The sequence below is a fragment of the Oncorhynchus tshawytscha genome, linkage group LG12 (genome assembly GCF_018296145.1).
Source record: "Oncorhynchus tshawytscha isolate Ot180627B linkage group LG12, Otsh_v2.0, whole genome shotgun sequence".
NCBI lineage: Eukaryota > Metazoa > Chordata > Actinopteri > Salmoniformes > Salmonidae > Oncorhynchus > Oncorhynchus tshawytscha.
This window is the reverse complement of record NC_056440.1, coordinates 62,343,933-62,360,874: the sequence shown is the minus strand read 5'-3', so window position 1 is coordinate 62,360,874 and position 16,942 is coordinate 62,343,933. Positions and strand designations below refer to the sequence as shown.

General features: G+C 42.9%; 1 protein-coding gene across 13 annotated transcripts in view; it reads right to left on the bottom strand.

The window, feature by feature from the left end:
• The window catches only part of LOC112235723 (tight junction protein ZO-1-like), a 144,875-nt gene extending 128,903 nt beyond the window's left edge, over positions 1-15,972 (bottom strand). For 8 of the 13 annotated variants that reach the window (XM_024404205.2, XM_024404214.2, XM_024404215.2 and 5 more), the window contains exons 1-2: positions 15,540-15,971; positions 5,850-6,165 (exon numbers count right to left, since the gene is read on the bottom strand). In XM_024404205.2, coding sequence (XP_024259973.2) covers positions 5,850-6,165; positions 15,540-15,634 — 411 coding nt within the window. In that variant the 5' untranslated portion in view covers positions 15,635-15,971. Of the gene's footprint in view, positions 1-5,849; positions 6,166-15,539 lie in introns of all 13 variants that reach the window. The other 5 variants (XM_042330872.1, XM_024404219.2, XM_024404220.2 and 2 more) reach the window with 2 other exon arrangements.
• Positions 15,973-16,942: the final 970 nt, after the last annotated feature.

The following is a 16,942-nucleotide window of genomic DNA, read 5'->3' as shown; positions in this document are numbered from 1 at the left end:
TGAACAGTGCTATTTATGCTGTAATTTCATATAGGCCTACAGTTTTAACGGCTGGAGTTCATTTTGACTTGATTGGTGGGTGTGCAATTTTGTTTCATCTATCAGGCTTAAAGAGTGTTTTACAGTCTGGGTGACAGGGTACATGTTCTCCAGAGCCTCAATGGCCTTCCTGTTATACCCTGCAAGCCAGGCCCTAGGAAGGTTTCCGGTTCTTCAGTCATAAACACAATACAAGGCCTTTATGTCCTGGTGATTGTATGGCTCCACTGAACACAATTTGAGGTTTCCTTGGCTAGCGATGGGACACCCTTACATTGAAGAAGTGTGTAAAAGGAATACCCACAGGGAACCATTTAAACCACATAACTAACTCTCTATCTCCCTTTTTGTATTCCCTCCCAGGGGTCGTATGCTCCTCCAATAGGAGGGGAATGTTTCAGATGTTACATGTAATTCAGAGGAAATATCTATTGCTCAAGCTGGAGGAGGAGGTTTTAGCCCAAGGCCTAGCCTGGCAGTCATCTATGCTGGCAGTCAGTGTTCTTCACTGAAAGATTTGGAGCACCATATCACTATCACAAATGAGATTGAAAGAGAGGGGTAAATGTCAGAGAACTGACAAAGCGAGAAAAAACAACAACAGTTAATTCGGTATTCAGACCCTTTACTCACCTTTACTCACTTGAGTCTTCTTGGGTATGACTCTACAAGCTTGGCACACTTGTATTTGGGGAGTTTCTCCTATTCTTCTCTGCAGATCCTCTCAAGCTCTGTCAGTTTGGATGTATTGTGTGTATGTATTAAATTACTGATCTTGTTTTGGCTGATTTCACGAGGCTACTGACTTATTTTATTATACTGATCAACAACATTTGTATAGAAGAAGCAATCTCTTTAAGACCCATGATGTCATTCACACACAGAGTCCGTTCAAGGCTCGAGCAAAGATAATCTTGACTGGGAGAGACATGAGGTGGAGGAAGACGAAGTGAATGAATACAATTTTTGGTGACAATCAGCTTAGTAATCAGCAATATATTGCGTTATGGTTTGCATATTATCACAAACAAGGTACTCTAGTGAATTGATGTTGGCTTCATCTGTAAGCTAGCAAGGAAATGTAGCCTACAAAGATCTTCTTGCATTGTAGTGTTCTAGCATGTACTGGACATTGTTTTGGGAAAAGTTCTGCCGTGTTGCATTATTCAAGTGTGTTAACTTCAATACAGAATAAGTGGTGATACAGCCCAGAATCTCAGTGAGTTCAGTGGTTCTCCATGGCAGGCTAGAGCTAGCAATGAGGAAGTTGACCAGGCACGGGGCTCTCGAGCTATGGTGACATCGGCTGCGCTGATAGACAGACTTGATGCACTCTCAATCAGTAGACGACGTGAGACACATTTGATAGAAGTATCGAAAGTAACAAAAATTCTAGTACCAAACCATTTTTCATGTTCTAGAATAAAAAAAGCACAGACGTTTCACTATAACGTGTAACACTAGTGCGTGTGTATTGCTGGATTGTAGCTTTAAATACTTGCTATACTAGAAGTTAATGATTACATGTATGAGGAATGTATATGGTGGGATCAATGGGCTGTCTTGTTAGACTTCAGTGCAGCTTTTGACATTATCGATCATAGTCTGCTGCTGGAAACTTATGTGTTATGGCTTTAAACCCCCTGCTATAATGTGGATAAAGAGTTACTTGTCTAACATAACACAGAGGGTGTTCTTTAATGGAAGCCTCTCAAATATAATCCAGTTAGAATCAGGAATTCCCCAGGGTAGCTGTTTAGGCCCCTTGCTTTTTACATTTTTAACTAACGACATGCCACTGACTTTGAGTAAAGCCAGAGTGTCTATGTATGCGGATGACTCAACACTATACAGCTACTACAGCGACTGAAATGACTGCAATACTCAAGAAAGAGCTTCAGATAGTTTTAGAGGGGGTGGCAAGGAATAAGTTAGCCTTAAATATTTCTAAAACTAAAAGCATTGTAACACTCACTAAACCCTGAACCTCAACTAAATCTTGTAATAAATAATGTGGAAATTGAGCAAGTTGAGATGACGAAATTGCTTGGAGTAACCCTATATTGTAAACTGTCATGGTCAAAACATATTTTTATTTTACCTTTATTTAACTAGGCAAGTCAGTTAAGAACAAATTCTTATTTTCAATGACGGCCTAGGAACATGCATGTCAATCTCTCCTGGCTGAAAGTGGAGGAGAGATTGACTTGATCACTACTTTTATTTATGAGAGGTATTGACATGTTGAATGCACCGACTGGCACACAGCTACAAACTACATACGCACTATGCATACCCCACAACAGGTCTCTTCACAATCCCCAAGTCCAGAACAGACTATGGGAGGCACACATTACTACATAGAGCCATGACAACATGGAACTCTATTCCACATCATGTAACTGACGCAAGCAGTCAAATTAGATTTTAAAAAAACAGATTAAAAAACACCTTATGGAACAGCGGGAACTGTGAAGCAACACAAACATAGGCACACACACACACACGATAACATACACACTATGCATACACATGGATTTAGTACTGTAGATATGTGGTAGTGGTGGAGTAGAGGCCTGAGGACACACAGTATGTTGTGACATCTGTGAATGTATTGTAATGTTTTTAAAATTGTATAAACTGCCTTAATTTAGCTGGAACCCAAGAAGAGTGCAGCTAATGGGGATCCATAATAACTACAAATGGAGGTTGGATAAGAAGTATGGGTCTGGAAAGTTACTAAGTGAGGGAAAAGGCAATCACTTGGCTGCGGTCACTGATTGGATAGCTGTAGATTAGTGAGGAATGGGGGGCGAGGTCAGGTCAGATGAAGGGAGAAGGAACAGTTCTATTACACACATCACTTAACTTCCTACCTAGCAACAAAGATGTATTGGCTGTCTAAATGTACAAGGAGGAGGCTCAGCCTAATAGGAGAGTATAAATACGTGTGCTGGTGGAATCAGGTCTTGGTCTTTTCAGATGTTTGGCCCATTGGGTGAATAAACTTGGTTTGAGCTTTCACTAGATGCCCGTTAGTTTATCACTATGTTTGTCAGAACCTAACAGTACGTGTGTGAATGTGTATCCAGTCAGGAAAGCCATGCTGCTCTGTGCCACCTAGACCAACATCTGGTCCATTACTGCCACCTCCAGCTCCACCACATCAATAATGGATTAACTTCTGTAAAATGCAAATGGTGCTTTTTCTAAATTTAGTCATAATGAGTCCCTCTCATGCACAGACGACAGGCCGGCTGCTGTGTAGGTGGCGAATAATGAGCCCCTACCCAGACACATGAGGACAGGCCGGCTGCTGTGGAGGTGCCAAATTATGAGCCCTTACCAAAATACATGATCTCCCAATTACATCCTCATCAAAAACACAAAATAAGCAGATACAGCTGTTAGTTTAGGCTCCTCTTCCACTGGGTAATGTCTGAGTCTGTGTTTGTATCAAAGGGATTCTAGTGAGGGTGGCGCAGTAAACACAAGATGTGTCATGACAGGTGTTACATCTAAAGGAAGTGCAAATCTGTGTGTATTTATGTAAGGTGAATGTTACAAAATGTTGGCTATGTAAGAGAGTTGGCTGTTTGAATGCATGAAATGTCCTGTGTGTTCCAGTGGCCCTAAAAAAGCAGCATTATTGTGCATTAGTGGCAAGTTGGCATGCTCTCACTTCATAAACCGGTGGTTGCTTTTCCGACACCCATCCCCCTCTCCCCATTCAGAGCAATTCATATGAGATGACCAGAGAGGAGAAACCAACTGCCAGCCAAGCCAAGCTGCTCTCAGCTACTGCAGATTCCCAGGGTTGTCATGGTTTTTAGAGCTTGATTCAAGCAGCTTACTATTTATCAGATTACTCTTTTTTAGAAGAATAAATCACTCACTCAGTCAGCCAGTGACATATGGAATGCTTTAGGGTTCACAGAACTCAATGGTAAACTGACAGAAGACACATATTGCATAACTGAAGGTGTTCTGGCAGAGTGTGTATGTGTGTGTATGTGTGTGTATGTGTGTGTGTGTGTGTGTGTGTGTGTGTGTGTGTGTGTGTGTGTCGCTGAGAATGATTAACAAGGCTGCATTGCACTGCTTCCCTTTCCGTACAAGCTTTCTAATATAACTGGTGTGCCATCTCTGAGAGGGGCCACATAATAACTATATACAGTGCCTTCCGAAAGTATGCACACCCCTTGACTTATTCCACATGTTGTTACAGCCTGAATTCAAAATGGATTAAATAGATTTTTTTCACACCCATCTACACACAATACCCCATAATGCCTAATTAAAAAATTGCTAGACATCAAGTCTTTCTATAGGTTTTCATGCCAATTTAAGTCAAAACTGTAACTAGGCCACTCAGGAACGTTCAATGTCGTCTTGGTAAGCAAATCCAGTGTATATTTGGCCTTGTGTTTTAAGTTATTAACCTGCTGAAAGGTGAATTTGTCTCCCAGTGCCTGTTGGAAAGCAGACTGAACCAAGTTTTTCTCTGGGATTTTGCCTGTGCTTAGCTCTATTCTGTTCATTTTTTATCCTCAAAAACTGCCTAGTCCTTACGGAAGACAAGCATACCCATAACATGATGCAGCCACCACTGTGCTTGAAAATCTGAAGAGTGGTACTAAGTGATGTGTTGTGTTGGATTTGCCCCAAACAACATAATGCTTTGTATTCAAGACATAATGTTAATTTCTTTGCCATATATTTTGCAGTTTTACTTTAGTGCCTTGTTGCAAACAGGATGCATGTTTTGGAATATGTTTTATTCTGTACAGGCTTCCTTCTTTTCCTTCTGTTGTTCATCCATCCTCAGTTTTCTCCAATCACAGCCATTAAACTGTAACTCTTTTAAAATCACCATTAGCCTCATGGTGAAATCCCAGAGCGGTTTCCTTCCTCTCCGGCAACTGAGTTAGGAAGGACGCCTGTATCTTTGTAGTGACTGGAAGTACTGATACACCATCCAAAGTGTAATTAATAACGTCACCATGCTCAAAGGGATATTTAATCCATTCTAGATTCAGGCTGTAACACAACAAAATGTGGAAAAAGTCAAGGGGTGTGAATAATTTCTGAAGGCACTGTACTTACAGACTATCACTGAGTAAGTGGGAGGCTTCCAATTGTCAGTGATATATATGTCTATAGTAGAGCCTATAGAAATCAGTTCAGCCTGTATCGGTTCAAAGAGCAATTGCTTTTCATGTATGAGGACAGAGATCAAAGCTTTGCTTTACACCACACTCTATTAGAAAACCTCCCTAAGGGAACCAAATAATGCAGCCAGGTGGTTGTATCTTTCCTAACAGTTAAAAGGTAGCAGGCCCTATTTACAAATATTTTAAAAAGGGGTAAAATGTCAACTTAATTTGCTGATGGTGAAGAATGTACTATTTGTCCCCAGATAACCATGAAGTTACGTGACAATATTCTTGATTTAGTTTAATAACATACCCCTATGAATATTCTCTTGTACGCACTTATTTGAACTTACCTGTAGGCACTTACATGAACTGAAAAGCCCATTTGTACAGTAAAGATAGTCATCAGGTTTGACATTTTGGCAGGGAAAGATGAAAACCATTTCCCTTTTAAATGGTCTCTTCAGTACCTTTTGGTAATAGTTAAAGAGTTTGCTTAGATTCATGACCAACTGCAGGGGGTTTAGAGAATAGCATTTAAGCAGCATTACGATAATTTATATTATCCATGAGTTTTAGAGTGACACATTATCCATGTCCTCAGTTAACTATAATTAGAAAGCAAACACACATTTCAGCCCGTTTAGAACTTACATTGGAGTCGAGCAGGTCTATGCTGTCCAGGCTCTTGCTGCGGTGAATACGGCCCTTGATCCTGCGGAGGGAGGGCTTGCCCTGGGTCATGGGGAGCGAGAGTGTGGAGGTGGCAAACATTACACTGCATCCTCCTATAGCACCAGAACCACACACAGCACCTGCACGAGCAGCGGCACGAGCAGCGGCACGAGCAGCTGCAGCATCTTCTGCAGCTGCTTCTGCTGAATCCTGCGCTTCCGTAATGGCAGCGGATGAAGCCGCGGTGCCTATCCCCGTGGCACCTATCCCTGACAATCCATCTGTGGGAGTCACCCTGGAACACAGAGGGAGACAGAGGGACAGAGACACCACATTAGTGTTCACATACAATACATACATACACAATCACCACTACACCACACACTTTCAAAATGGATGGACAAAGCTCAATGCTGGCAGCATTGAGACAGCAGAGACACAGCTGAATACAGAATAGATCACTACGTTTTCTCCCTTTTCTCTTCATTTCTTTAATGGACACTTTTCCCTGTTGGGTTGAGTAGCATTCAAGGCAAGTGTGCATAATTGGGTGTAATGTCATGTGACCCCTGGGGGACTGAGGTATGGAGCATCCTTCCTACTCCTCCATTATTCAGCCAGAGCTAGGCTCTACCATGCACCGCCACACTCTCCCTCTGAAGAGAACCGCTAGCTAAACAGAACCGCCAGGGCCCAGGGCTACACTCATCCCCCCACAGACCCCCAGCCTGCGGGAATCCAGATGTTGGAGAGGATCGGGGCTTCTGGAGGCTGTTCCGTCACAGCGGATCATTTATGCGGCTGCTGCTTGGGGGAAACTATAACCTTTATACTCATAACCGGTCCCACAGTCAAACAGCCTAAAACTGCTATAGCCCTCTGAGTTTAGGAATCAAACAGGCATAGTGGTATAGTGGTATAACTCTGTGTCAAAGATTGTAGGGAAATCATGATTAAGCTCCTAAAGGTTTGTAATTGGCTCTGTAAACATTATTTGAAATGGCTCCAACTACAGCTGCAGCAGCACTAGAGCTCTGGGTATAGAGTGATTTAGTGACATTACTGCAATACAATAGTGCTGACTACCTAGCCCTCCCTTCTGCAAGTTGATTACTTATTCAAGTAATGTCACGGCATGTATAGTAAGCACTTTCGACCTGCATAAAGTTAGACCTCAGGGCTGCACTGATACACACCTCCTTTGCTTTTGTGAGCAGTAAATGGTATGGATCGTGAAATGGGTCTTTTGAGAGGTGATTCTATAAAGACAACAAGACAGGGTCGAATCTTCTGCTGTTAACGTTTATTCACAACGCAACAAAGCTCCTCACAAGAAGAAACATTCTTTACTTTGAATTCAAAGAAAAACGATGAGCATCAAACAGAGCACAAGACCAATATAATAAGTGCCTTGTGTATGTTGGTACCACTGACTGTCTCAACAGATTCAGAAGAGATGCAAGATAAGAGAGAATAGCACAGAGGCCTGTTTTATCTCTGTTGATTCGTGATAGGGCCATACACATGCTGATGTATTCACGGGCACTGAAGTTACTGGCTCCCGAAACCAAAAACCTCTAGGACAAGCCTGGGGACTGCCTCCCCTCAGTGCCCTGCCTGGCATCACATTCCCTGCTCTGGCCCCGTGATGATGGCTGATGGGCAGCAGCCCTGATGTAGAGGCTGGAAGCTGCCTGGGCTTCTCTCCCATGACCTCTTCACTCCCCCGCTACTGACCATCCCAGCCCAAGCACACCAGGGATTTACTCTCAAAGCTAACAGAGTGCTCACTCACTCACTCACACACACTCACTCACTCACTCACTCACTCACTCACTCACTCACTCACTCACACACACTGCATTCAATCTGGAGGAGCATCTGACAACCACAATCCCAGAGTCTTACTGTACATAGCAGCTGTGAAGAGGGGACTCCATTCATACAGCCGAGTGGCAGCGTAGAAAGTCCTGTGGGGTTCTGGAGTGAATTTCTAAGAATGAAAGACTTGCATTCAGATGGATGGTCTGGCACTGTAGCTGTGCTCTCTCTCTGCTCTGATACAGGCTATGGATGGAGCACTGATCATGGTACAGTACCTCTGGATGAACTGGCCCATGCAGAGGGACCATGCAGAAGCTCTATGTGGTACACTCTACTAACCCATCTACATGAAACTAAAGCACACAGAAGAGTCCTTGTGAGAGTGAATACTTTGCGAACTATGTGTTCCAACGAAACAGAAATAAACTTGCCGCATGTGCAAATATGGACTGCTTTCCTTGCCATTGTGGGGTAATGCAGCAAGATTTTGAGCAGCTTAGACTCAAACACTGTTTGTCCTATCCCTTGTGTACCCTTACAACAAACAAGGCCTCAACTCTAAGAAAAATGAATATTAAAAAAAAAAAATGTAAGCAAGTAACTCTTGCGAGAGGTGAAGTTTATGAATATTACATGAAGATTTGTCCAGAAACAGAGAATCTGAAGAGGACTGAAGAGGTCATCACAGCATTTTACAGACAACCTCAGCGTGGTTCTTGATCCACACGTCTTATACAAGCCTGGTCTCATAGACTAGACGTAACATAGTAAATGTAAATCCTAGACACTCAAGTTAGTATGATATGTTATGGTTACATAAGACAGACGAAAGTAGGGTGGTTGGTCCTGGTGGATTGGTGGGCGTATAACGCGAACGTCTAGCAACCTAATGGTTGCGAGTTAGAATGTAATCTCGGACAAATTGGGCATTTTAGCGTATTACCAACTTTCAATTACTTACTAATTTTTAGCTACTTTGCATGTACTTAGCATGTTAGCTAACCCTTCCCCTAACCATAACCATGACCCTTTTAGCTAACCCTTTAACCTAACTCCTAAACTTAACCCTAACCCCTTGCCTAACTAACATTAGCCAGCTAGCTAATGTTAGCCACCTAGCTAGAATTTGTAACATATCATACGTTTTGGAAATTCTAAATATATATTTGCAAATTGTAATTTGTAACATATCATACTAAATGGAGTGTCTCGGATTTCCATACAGAATAATACGGAATGCTTTGAGACAAGGTTTCTTTTACTGGGTAGTGAATACATAACATTACGACATCCTGGAGCTTTTGCCCCTAAACATCTATTATGGATAGTCTCTGATTCAGCACTGACGCATTTTAAAAGACATGGATATAGTTATATCATCACCCCAATAGCGCTAATGGTTTTGAAAAGCGGCAGTTTAAGTCCACTGTCCTCACCATGCGGTTCACATCATACCCAGCATGTCCATTCACTCAAATAGGACAGTAGGTATTTTGGAAGCACTAGTACATTAGTAGTGATAATAATGATGACCTATACGTCTTTGATGCCAGATACACATTTTAAGATAATCAGTGTCGACAAGGTGAACTAATTATCAAAAACAATATGGATGATTAGATTTGACATGATTCGGTAAGTGGACATTAGAAAAGCTAAATGACTATTTTACATCATCAACATGGCCTATCTGGGTAGTCAGTGAAAAGTGATACCTGACAGCAGTGCTATAAGTCCTTGACCTTGGAACACAGGAAGTAAAACAAATGTGCTGTGGGGCTGAATGGTACAGAGCAACACAGTGTCACAACTAGCACACTGACTGATACATACATCCTACAGCACAAGTGTCAAACTCATTCCAAGGAGGGCAGAGTGTCTGCGGGTTTTCGCTCCTCCCTTGTACTTGATTGATGAATTAAGGTCACTAATTAGTAAGGAACTAGTGCTTAAAGATGCACTATGCAGAAATTGCTCCGCCATTTCCTGGTTGCTAAAATTCGAATAGTTCGCCTAATTTCAGTTTACGTGACAAAACAAGCAAGTATAGTGTAGAGAATCATTGTTCCATCTAAACCACTGTAAAATATATTTTCCATAACCAAGAATATTGTATTATCAGCTGTTTGAAGCTGGTGTACAAAACCAAAAGTAAAAGACACAAAAGCTAAACTTACGAACAGGAAGCATAGAAATAGCACACACATAACACATCTACAGATTTTTAGACTTGCTTTCAATGACAATGACATATCTATAACTCACATTTCTATGTGAATTTGGTTGGTTCGCCCCAAAAAGTGACATATTGCAACTTTAAGCAAGGGAAGCATAGAAATAGCGCACATAGAACATATCTACCTCTTCTTAGACATGCTTGCAATGAGAATGACAGATTTTTAACACACATTTCTATGAGAATTTGGTCGGTTCGCACAAAAAGTTACATATTGCTCTTTCAATTGAAAGGAAAAAACAAAAATGCGCAGACACTCAGCCCTCCGTGGATCGAGTTTGACACCCCTGCCCTACAGTAACTACCTTAAGCTACTGGGTCCAGACTAGCTCCATGGTTCAGCTGTGGGATGAGTAGACTTCATTTAATCATTGTGGTGATGATGATCAAACACATCCTTAGGTCTTATGTCACCTTCCGTTGACCTTCACATGAGAAAGACATTGCTGTTGAAATTGTTCTCAGCTGTCTCGAAAAACACATTCAAAAGAAACTGGATTGTAGCTACACAGATCATAAACATGAAAGCAACAAACGCATGTCTCTATTTTCTGTGCTCTATATATAAAATATTAAACTATCAACTCCCTGTTCAGAGTCTATGCATGGAGTGTCAGAAAGTTTGGGCTTTGTAGGACTTGAGCATATAGCTCCATAATCAAAGCACAATAGTTCTGTTGGACTTTATTTATGCTATTCAACCTTGAATTTTTGTAGTTATTTCTTTAACCTTGATTTAACTAGGCAAATCAGTTGAGAACAAATTCTTATTTACAATGACGGCTTACCCTGACCAAACCCTAACCTGGACAACGCTGGGCCAATTGTGCGCCACCCTATGGGATTCCCAATCACGGCCGGTTGTGATACAGCCTGGAATCGAATCAGGGTCTGTAGTGACGCCTCTAGCACTGTGATGCAGTGCCTTAGATCGCTGCGCCACTAGGGAGACCCAATGCTTAAGAGTTACGATCAAAGCTAGCTTGCTGTATAGCCATTGTGTCTATATCCAATGGGAAAGGACTAGGGCCTTCAGCATTACAATGTTCAAGTACCTCTGAAGTATTTAGTTATGACCGTTCCTCACACAGCGTGCACCCTGCAGAACAATCGTCTGCACTTAACCGAGACAGCAAAGGCCAGAGAATGAGTCTGATACCTCTGTCTCAGGCTTTTCTGTTGGAGGAGGAAGAAAGAACACAGCAGACACATCAATAACTGTATCTGGGCCATTACAGAAACTCACTGCACTGAGAAGGCCTATGTTTCATCCTGTGAGCCTGAGAGGGCATGAGAGGGCCTGTGAGGGCCTCAGAGGGACTGAGAGGGATTCAGAGAGACTGAGAGGGATTCAGAGAGACTGAGAGGGACTGAGAGAGACTGAGAGGGAGTGAGAGAGCCTGAGAGAGACTGAGAGGGACTGAAGGACAGTACGGTCAGCACGTGGTCTACTATAGACTCTCCTGGCTAAGCCTGGCCGGACCTAACATCCCCTGAGCTCCACCAGTACAACACATTACTCATCCACTACAGGCTTCATCCCTCCTGGAGCGTGGGATGACTAGAGAGGCATTTTGCTGCATCCCATTTGCATCCCTGAGATTAACAATGTCATGATGTGTAAAAAAAATAATAATAATATGAAAGGGCCAAAACAAAGCAAAGCATATTAAACCAAGTGGAAAATATAATTGGGGAGAAAAAAAACGCAGGCGTTATTTAAACTCATGAGGTGGCCAGGAGAAAGGACGCAAGGCAGGTCGGATCAGAGGGATCGCCACCCTGATTAGGTAGGCTAGCCAGATGGATAGACAGATTAGGCATTTAGACCTGCATCTAACATGACAGGCCAACGGTTACATCCGAACACTGTGGTGACCCCTGTGGAGAGGCACATAAAGACCCACCATCAACACAGCACACTGTAGCCACACGCCTCATCTTTCCTGATCACTTCTCCACGTGCAGTAGATCCTCCTTATTAGAGAGGGTGAAACACTTACAATAAAAGCACAGCTTGGCATAATGTCTGGTAATGGAGTGTAAAGTGTATTAACCCAAGTCCAGGTTGACACTAGGCTCTGACTAACCGTGTGTACATTTAATGTAAGGGTAATAATTGAGCAGTAGGGCAGGAACATCTGCTCAGCATCTGGGTGATGGGGGATCTGTCCATGGACTGCACTGAGGTGAGGACGAAGCCTTCCCTAACCCTAACCGGCAAGGTGAGAGCCGCAGGGCATCTCACTGAGTGTGAGCTAACTCCAGTTCGGTTTCTTTCTCTTTTCTTACTAGAAAGAAACAGAAAAAGTAGGGTAGTTGAGTCACCTTGTCATACTTCCTAGATTCGTGATCTATTCACTTGAGAAAGCTGGATGTAGTCTCTTAAAGAGAAATATAAAAAGCCCAGTCTAGAGGACATTACCAAGTTCATATGAGAAAGGGACATGTGGTTAGCTAGTTTGTCATGTCCTCCGGTGTTTGTGGTCCAGTGACTGATTCCATCTTGTCAGCCTCCTGTGAGTCTTCATGACAGGCATGAGTCAATCTGGCCGGGAGAATCTTTGACTCACAGTTATGCTTCTCCACGTCTGTATCTTCCTGGAGGGGATACATGTCTGATAGGTCTTGTTGTCATTGCTCCTCCAGTCAGGCTTTTTTTAGGAGCAATGATCGCAGTTACATTAACATGAGGTCTTGAAGGCCCCGAACATGGGCTCTGTGCTTGCTGAATTAATGCACCGTTCGTTGGTCTGTGTGTGAAGGGAAAACTACTGTTTTTGGGCATCAACTACACAAATTCAGAGAATGTATTAATCTGATTTAAGAGAGAGAGAGAGAGAGAGAGAGAGAGAGAGAGAGAGAGAGAGAGAGAGAGAGAGAGAGAGAGAGAGAGAGAGAGAGAGAGAGAGAGAGAGAGAGAGAGAGAGAGAGAGAGAGAGAGAGAGAGAGAGAGAGAGAGAGAGAGAGAGAGAGAGAGAGAGAGAGAGAGAGAGAGAGAGAGAGAGAGAGAGAGAGAGAGAGAGAGAGAGAGAGAGAGAGAGAGAGAGAGATCGATCATCGGGGCATGGACTCTACTAGGTGTCGTAAGTGTTCCACAGGGATGTTGACTCTAATGCTTCCCACCATTGTGTCAAGTTTGCTGGAAGCCCTTTGGGTGGTCGAGCATGGCCTGTACACACGAGAAACTGTTGAGTGTGAAAAAACCAGCAGCATTGCAGTTCTTGGCACAAACCGGTGCGTCTGGCACCTACTACCATACCCCGTTCAAAGGCTCTTAAATATATTTGTTTTGCCTATTCACCCTTGAATGGCACACATACACAATCCATGTCTCAACTGTCTCAAGGCTTAACATGTGTCCTCCCCTTCATCTAAACTGATTGAAGTGGATTTAACAAGTGACATCGTTAAGGGATCATATATTTCACCAAGATTCACCTGGTCAGTCTATGTCATGGAAAGAGCAGGTGTCCTTCATGTTTTGTATACTTAGTGTATATTAACAGCCATCCTCCTATCCTTTTTAATGTGGTCAGTGTTGGCTCCACTGAGAGCACCCTGCTGTGTATGATAAGCCCACTTACAACCGTCTTAAATGATGCCTGATTCAAATGCCCCCCCCCCCCATGAGGTGAAGGCACTGTATGGGGGTGGGGATAGGGGCAGCCACAAGTCAATAAACCCAATTTAATCTGTTCCCTTTAGTGCCATAAACCAGCTGAGAGGAGATTACAACCATTCTGGCCAATGACTCAATACAAAACAACAGGAAGTTAGCCTAGCAGGGGCTAGCTGGCTTCTGCTTGGGGCAGTCCATCAGGCAATATCGTAATCTCATTTTAATGGGTATCCCCCTCCCCCCACCATGGGATGGGATGACCCTGAGACCCATCGCACAGCACGGCCTCTCTTAAGGGAGCAGTGTGAAAAAAAGAACCTCAGTGCTTGCTGCTGCTCTCTCAACACTAGTGACAGCATTCACACAAAGAGAGGAGGAGCACATTCTAGAAGAGAAAACATTCTTCCCACTCCCAATCTGAGGCTTTTTGACTGCAGATCTGGAATCTTCTTCACACACAGAGTTGGAATGTTTTCATAAACATGATTTATTTATCCTGCAGCAGTAAGGGTTTGATTTCATGATAAGGTGGTTACTAAGACACTAAGTAAAAGGGTTTCGGAGAACGACCAAACACAGGTAGTTGACAAGGCTTTGTCCTGGTCTTACCGTGACTACTGCAGTACAATACAGAACCACTCCACGTTTCCATAGGTTGAACTTGAACTAAACCACTGGGGTATAAGGTCAAGTGAATATAGTATGGTGGTCACATCTGGATGGACGAATCGTGTTCTGTGTAATGGACGGATGGTAAATGAGATTATTTGTCAATCTGGTTATCAACAGACCGGTGGGAAGGCTGAGATGTAGACACACACCACAGAGAGCGTGACAGGGGTTCTGATGATTAGATACACCCATCAACAGGAAATCCTTCCAGTGATATAGCTTACCATGCACCAGTAATTCCTGTTTTACAGTAGTATTGAACAATAACTGATAACAGAAGGAGATTATGTTTCATGCTACATATTTTCATGCTATTCATTTGAATAAGATGCAGAGAGCAAAAAATGAAGTTAGCAATAATTATTCAGATTTCACAGGGTAGTATTACCATTTCTAACAAGGGTGTAATAATGACATGGTGAGAAAGGAAGTGGACTGTGTGAAAGGCAAATGTACTGGAATTAGAAATGCCACAAAGACAGGGACAAAATCGAGTCCACACAGTATTCATCAGACTAAAATATAATGTATCCGACATATTTGACACATTGTGTCTAGATAACAATGCCTTTATTACTTACTACTTTCACCTGGTCTTTCATCTTTTCTGGATCATTCTAGATCATCACAGTTAATGTGTGAATTCTTCCTCTGAGAGGGATGTGCCACCACTAGTTCACCAACAAGACAGAGGCACAGATACAACTGGAATGTAGTGGAATTACCCCCCCTCCTGCCCAATACAAACATATTAGGGGATACACAACCATGTACAGGTAATCTTTCTGCCTGAAAAACTCACAGACAGATTACAACCATGTGCTACTGGCATTCTATCACCCTGCCCAAATAACATAGTGTAGGCACAAATACAACCAAGTAGGCATAACAATCTCCCTGCCTGAAACACATACATGACAGATACAACCATGTATCGGCATCGGCTAACAATCCCCCTGCCCAGAGAACACATATACAACCTTACACCGGCATACAACCATATACCGGCATACAATCTTCCTCCCTGCCCACTACCACAGTCATGGCAACAATGAGCACAAAGAGGGAGGCTGAGCTGACTTCCGCAAACAGCTGCTGCTCATCCTAACTAAGCATGTTACAAAGAGAGACTCCCACTCTCCTTGACAACAAAGCTAACAAGATAATTGTTGGCTGTGTGGTTCCTCTCTCTGTCTCTCTGTCTTCCTCTCCGCTGTCATTAGGTAAGAGTGATACGGTAGACTGTAGATACACTATGCTATAATCCTCTCCTCAGCATCACCCCGGTTCCCCACACGGTGAAATCCATACTCACCACATCTGTCTCTTAGGAGGGATGCAATTGTCTCTGTTGACGGCAGTCACCCCCATAGCCATCTGCATCACCGTTATGTATTGCTGGTACTTCATTTTGTCCACCACTACTAGGAATCCACACCACAAACCAGTTTATGGAAAACATGTAATTTCTATTCGCTGGCATCCGCCTGCACCGCGTCTTCCTTGTTCAGCATCAGAACGCCATTTCCAGCGCTGAAGGACTGACAGGGAAAACACTCCCCACGAAGCTCAACAAAAGGTACCATGCCGCTGCAACCCATGTCTGCAATGACACCCTAATCTCATTAGTGCTCAAGAATAGATGGCTAATCCATTCAATGTTAGTCAGGACCACAACATTATTTTGTTGTTCGCCCTAGAGGCACTTTTCTTTGGAGAAAAAAAACTCTAGCTAGCGAAACGCTGCAGCGGCACCCAAATGTCCGTGTGTGAGGTAGGAGAGAGTGTGCTGTGTGTGTGTTTAACGAGAGAGAGAGCAGGGGAGAGAGGGAGAGGGAGGGAGAGTGGGTGCATGTCGAGAGCTCAGAGGGGTTCTTGTCCAATGAATACATCTCGGCATTTCATTTGGGTGCATGAGATAGTTTTTTTGTTTTCTCAGAGCAAACCTATGGTTCATAATTAAACCCTGCAAAAAGGGTCTGTATAAAAACTTGATTAATGGGCTGATCCAGGACTGCTCCCAGACCGGTAGTTTTATACCTACTGAAAGGAAGGGGGAGGGGGAAGAACAGCAGAGGAGAAAGGTGGGAGGGAACAAGATACATTTTTAATACATCTCTTTTCACATATTCTATTATCAACAAGTTGATCACATCAAATATAACATATTTCATTAAACATAAATCATTAAACATTTCTGCAGGTAACAAGGCAGTAAGTGAAACTGAAAAACAGGGTTTGCTTCATCTGTGACAGCTGTCTACCTACCGACCTTGTTGTTTTAATCTCAATCTTTTTAGTCAGCCAAACCCTGCTCCTACTAATAGTCTGAAGGGCAGTCACCATTATTCCATCACTGGCGTCAGAGTTCAACAACAAGGCTAATTGGGAAAGGGCTCTGAGAGGGGAGAACACAACATTCATTTGAATACAGAAACGGTTTCTAAGTGGTTTACGAACGCAATACTATGTATAGCTTTTGTTATTTACTGTCCTAAACATACAGTTCTATGTTGTTTTTCTGTCCTGATGCACAACGATGTAACATCAGGAGGAGTCTCCCTTAACTACAGATTCCTGACTGTCTGGTCCCAGATTACAGATGATTAGGAATCTAAAAGTGGATTGAGTTAGATTAGCCAGCCTACTGCACACAGATTATTGTATACCGTTTCTGTTTCTCATCACACAGAAAAACAAACCATCTCCACAATGAGA